Source organism: Triticum aestivum, chromosome 1D (assembly GCF_018294505.1).
Source record: "Triticum aestivum cultivar Chinese Spring chromosome 1D, IWGSC CS RefSeq v2.1, whole genome shotgun sequence".
Taxonomy (NCBI): domain Eukaryota; kingdom Viridiplantae; phylum Streptophyta; class Magnoliopsida; order Poales; family Poaceae; genus Triticum; species Triticum aestivum.
The window spans coordinates 66,565,368-66,570,950 of NC_057796.1; the positions used below are offsets into that span (position 1 = coordinate 66,565,368).

The 5,583-nt window shown below is 40.5% G+C and overlaps 1 protein-coding gene across 1 annotated transcript; it reads right to left on the bottom strand.

Moving 5' to 3' along the window:
* Window positions 1-3,007: 3,007 nt before the first annotated feature.
* On the bottom strand, window positions 3,008-4,228 carry LOC123165430 (uncharacterized). The gene is made up of 2 exons (XM_044583070.1): window positions 3,899-4,228; window positions 3,008-3,769 (listed from the first exon to the last, which is right to left on the bottom strand). Exons 1-2 carry the CDS (start codon window positions 4,214-4,216, stop codon window positions 3,413-3,415), a joined length of 675 nt encoding a protein of 224 aa, XP_044439005.1. The 5' UTR covers window positions 4,217-4,228; the 3' UTR covers window positions 3,008-3,412.
* Between the last annotated feature and the right edge of the window lie 1,355 nt (window positions 4,229-5,583).

Below are 5,583 nucleotides of genomic sequence, written 5' to 3' on the forward strand. Positions count from 1 at the left end.
ACCAACTTATGGATTGATGGTTAGAGGGACAGTGGTATCCCAACGCACCAGGGTTCAAGTCCTGGTCTCGCATTATTCCTGGATTTATTTCAGTATTTTCGGCGATGCGCTTTCAGTGGGAGGAGATGTTCCCGTCGACGACGAGATGCCTACGGTGACTTCGTAAATCTCAAGATGATATGCCGCCTCAGTCTCTCGGAGGTGCTCATGGGAGTAGGGTGTATGCGCATATGTATGAACGCTTGCGTCTGTACTGTGTTAAAAAAAATATAAAGTCATACTAAACATGCGACAATTGGTATAGATTGAAGGGAGTAGAAAACAATCAATACAAAAATCACCATAAAAATGAGAGTAAAAATGGCACCTCAAAACCACCACGTGACCTGGGAGAGACAAACATATAAAAATGAAAAAAAAAGGAGGAATGAACAAAGATAATGGGTCAACACTCAGATGGATAAGCCCACGCACAAATGGCTAGATGAAAAATTGGTGAGTTGTAGACACAAGTGGGTGCCCCTATGTCTTACTTATAGCAAGACGTAGGGAAGCCTTGCTGAAGGTGAGGGCGACATGGCCCGGCTCAGGCGCGCGGAAGGCCACAAATCACTAGTTTCTCAAAAACAATTTACACGTTTTTTCTTTTTCTCTTTTGCTTAATTTATGTTATACTTCTAAATATTATAAATAAATATATGACAAAAAATACTTTCTATAAAACATTGAAAAAATGTTGACCAAGCATTTGAAAAATGTTTGAATATTTATAGAGAAAACATTTTTCATGTATATGAGAAATGTATACAAAAACATATTCAATGTGTGTGAAAAAAGTTGATCATGTATTTTCAAAATTTAATCCAAAGATTTGAAAACAAATCTTGACCACGAATTCAAAAAAAATGCTAAACTTGTATCTAAAAAATGTTGAATGCGTAAACAAAAAATATTGACCGTGTATTCAAAAAATGTTGAGCTTCTATTTGAAAAATGTTAAATGTGTACTGAGAAAATGTTGACCATGTAGTCAAAAAGGTTAAACATATATTTGGAAAAATTTAATGTGCATATAAATTTTTTAGACCATGCTTTAAAAAATTGTTAGACTTCTATTTGAAAAATATTAATGAAGCAATTGGAAAAAATCTTAAATGTGTCAGAAAACATATTGGCCATGTATTCAAAAGATGTTAATCCAGTATTTGAAGAATGTTAATTACGAATTTGAAAAATGTTAAAAGTATTAAAAAATGTATTGAAAAAATGTTAAGCAAGTTACATAAAAAATGTTAAATATGTATAGAGAAAATCTTTCTCATGTATATGAAATATGTATAGAAAAAAATATACAATTTGTGTGAAAAAGTTGATCATTTATTTTAAAATTTTAATCCAAACATTTGGAAAAATGTTGACCATGCATTAAAAAAATGTTAAACTTCTATTATTTTTTTAATGTGTATAGAAAACATATTGACCATGTATTAAAAAAATGTTGAACTTGTATTTGAAAAATGTTAAATGTGTATAGAAAAAATGTTGAATGTGTATTAAAAAATTAAACTTGTATCTGAAAAATGTTAAATGTGTATATAAAAATAGTTTACCATGCTTTCAGAAAATGTTAAACTTGTATTCGAAAAATATTAGTCAGCATTTGGAAAAAATGTTAAATTTGTATAGATTTTTTTACCATGTATTTAATTTTTTTAGTCTGGTATTTGAAGAATGTTAATCAAGAATTTGGAAAATGTTAAATGTATTAGATATATACACCAAAAATGTGTATAGAAAACCAGTGAAACCTGAGAGAAAACAAGGAAAAGCTATGAAAACGAGAAAGAGACATACAAAACTGAAGTAAATTGAAGAAAAAGGAAATAAAAGAAAAACAACCAATGAGAATCGAGAAAATAAATAAATAGACCAAAGAAAAAAATGAAAATGGAGAAAGAAATGAAGCAAAACCAGTGAAAAAAAAAAGAAACAAAAAAAGAACCCGGAAAAACCAATGGAAACCGGCTCTTTTCCCCTCAAGTAGGTCGCGCCCTAGAATTCATGACGAACCCCGACACTTACCCAATGTCTAGCAGGTGCCCATAATCGAGGAGACATAGGACTGAATCCTGGGATCCCGGCCCGTTACTATAGACGCTTAAAGCGAGAGCTCCTTCCGTCTTGCTATAAGCGAGATATAGTCACCGTAGACACGGAAGGAGTGTGAGATACAATAGTGCACGCGACTGGACAGGCCCACTAAGGCACAGTTAGTTCTGTTTTCTAGCGCGCAACATAAAACTCCCAAAATTCAGCAGCTTGCCAGGAATCGAACTCGCTACCTCCTAGTTGAACTTATGGAGGCACGTTAACATTCCTTGAAATTTGTGAACAGTTCTAAAATGTCCAATATTTTTTGAAAAAGAAAACAATTTTGTTAAATTACAAAAAAAAAATATGAATTGTTTTTGCTATACCAATTTTTTTGGAATTTCAAACCATTTTTAATATCCCAAATAGTTTTTATAATTGCAAGCAATTTTTGGAAATTTCAAACATTTTTTGAAAAACATGAACACTTTTTTTTGAAGCACGAATATTTTTTGAAAACATGAACATTTTTTGAAATATCGAATAAAATTTGGGTAATTTTTTTTCGATCTGTGAAGATTTTTCTAAAACAGGGGCATTTTTTTAAACTCCGATTTGTTTTTGAAAAAGTGATTTGTTTTAAAGTATCAAATGTTTTTTAAAATTGTGAACATTTTTAATGAATCACGAAATTTTCTGTAAATTACGAAATAACAAAAAAGTAGAGAAAGAAAAAAAACGCAGAAAAAAAAAGGTAAGAGAAAACAAACAGAAAAACCCCGGTTAGAAGGTTTCCACACACTGTGGTTACACTCAAAGTGGGCGGCGCCATCTAGCGCGCTTCGGGTTGGTCCCTTTGTTTTTCTCCCCAAAAACGGGTGAATTCTTCCAGTTCCATATAGACACGCACCAAGCACAGATGTTGATTCTTCCAATTCTGAGTTCAAAGAGAAAACGTAGCCTACACAGCACACGGGGATAACAGGCTCCATGCCCAACGCAGGGGTCACATATTTGCACGAGATTTATAGAACTTGATCGTGGGATAGATAACTTGAATGAGACATAGCTAAATCTAATGTAAAGGAGAATTAGCAGATCTGTGAAGAAAAATACTCCAGCTCGGAAGACTTTGCATGGTGTACTGCCATGTTATGTTACGGCGTGCTGGCAAATAGGGATATGTACAGCATACTGGCATACGGCTGTCTGAGTGCTGAAGGTACGCGTCAAAATTCGAGGAGAGATGCATCGACCGAACGATAACAGTACGAGAATCCAAGACGACATAGCTGATCGATCATTCAGTAGGACTCATCACTCATGCATTGCAGCTAATAATATCTGCCTCGATCTTCCCCGCGACCGCCGGCGCCACCACCGCCGTGGTGACCGTGACCGCCGCCTCCCCGCCGTTTCGCGAGACGGTGGCCGCCAGGACGGGCACGCGGTGCCGCTGGAACACCTGGAGCACGCGCGTGAGCGCGCCCGGCCTTGCCGCGCGCAGCCGGACGGCGAAGCACGACGTCTCCCCGGCCGCGACGACCTCGGCGCTGCCGCCGCGCGCGCGGCGGCTCCGCCCGGCCGACATCGCCCTGTGCGCCTCGAGCTCGGCGGCCGTGTCCTCCAGCGCCCTGACGTACGCGATGGCCCCGTCGACGACGTCCGCCCTGCACGCCTGCGGCACAAATCACGGGTCCGGCCGTCCACGCGGCATGAGCTCGATGCCTCGATCGGCAGATACGAACGCCGGAGAAACAAAAAGAATAATCGCCAAGAACGGGAACGGACGGACAAGAGAACGAACCCGAGGGGGGAGGTCGGGGAGCAGCGCGCCCAGCTCGTCGAAGAGCACGGACATGGTCTGCCGGCGCGCGCGCTCCAGACGGGGTGACCTGCGCCGCCTGGACGCCCCCGAACGAGTCACCTCGACCGTCGTCGTCCCCGGCGAGCTTTCCGCTCCCAGACCCAGAGCCAGCCCCAGCGCCTGCGCCTCCTCGGCCATGGCGGGGTAAGATGATCGATCTCGCCGGAGCAACCGACCGACGTGAGTGCCTCTCTGTTTCTGTGGAGTTGCGAGCCGGGGGTACACTTTGTGTTGGGCAGCGGCTTTGGGGACGGGCATGGTGTCAGCTTTTGAGTTGGTGGTGCCTGGTCCGGAAGGGAAAAAGAGCTTGGATGGCACGTTCGCGGCAGGGGCAAAAGGAGACCAGAAAAGTACCGTCGTCCTCCTCAAGAAAAACTGCGTAGAGCAAAAGGCTCTCCGTGCTTGGGTAGGGGGCATCTTTTGGTGTCAGGTATTCAGGATACAGCTGGTTGTCAAAGGCCTGGAGTAAAGTGAGCGTGCAGCACCTTTGATCCGAACTAGGGTGCATATTCACATATAGTGTTCGAGGTAACATTTCACAAATTAACATAAAAGCAAACTACTATCTCCGTATCAAAATATAAGATGTTTTCAGCCCAAAAAATCGTATTATACTTTTATACTGAGGTAATAGTTACTACGAAATGACATTTTATTAAAGGCTCGTATATATTATGAAAATTTATTGAAAGTACAAAGCACTTCAAGCATGATAATTATTATTATATCGAGGTCTCTGGGTACTGAACAATCATTACCGCTGTCACAATATTGAGGCTACTACTGCCATAGCCACACATTTTGGCTATGAACCAAACATGCCCTTAATAACAACTACAACAAGACTTACAAATCTGGCCCCCTAAACGTCGGCGGATGCGCCCGGTCAGTGTCCGGGCATGTCAGTTTTGAGCCCATATTTGCTTGTCCACGCAGTCATACTCTTATTTTCTCCATTATATATCGGGTCACTTGCATGTGATTGGTGGAAATAAAGAGAGAAAGAAAATAAAGAAAGAGAAAATGTGGTCCGGGGTAGGCCTTGTTGGAAATATGCCCTATAGACAATAATAAAGTGGTTATTATTATATTTCCTTAATCATGATAAAGTTTTATTATTCATGCTAGAATTGTATTGTCCGAAAACTTAAATACATGTGGATACATAAACAAATACCGTGTCCCTAGTATGCCTCTACTAGACTAGCTCGTTGATCAAAAGATATTAAGGTTTCCTAACCATAGACATGTGTTGTCACTTGATAAACGGGATCACATTATTAGGAGAATGATGTGATGGAAAGGACCCATCCGTTAGCTTAGCATATGATCGTTCAGTTTATTACTACTGCTTTCTTAATGTCAAATACATATTCCTTCGATCATGAGATCATGCAACTCCCGGATACCGGAGGAATACCTTGTGTGTTATCAAACGTCACAACGTAACTGGGTGATCATAAAGATGCTCTACAGGTATCTCCGAAGGTGTCTGTTGAGTTGGCATGGATCGAGATTGGGATTTGTCACTCTGTGTATCAGAGAGGTATCTCTGGGCCCTCTCGGTAATACAGCATCACAAGAAGCCTGCAAGCAAAGTGACTAAGGAGTTAGTTACGAGATGA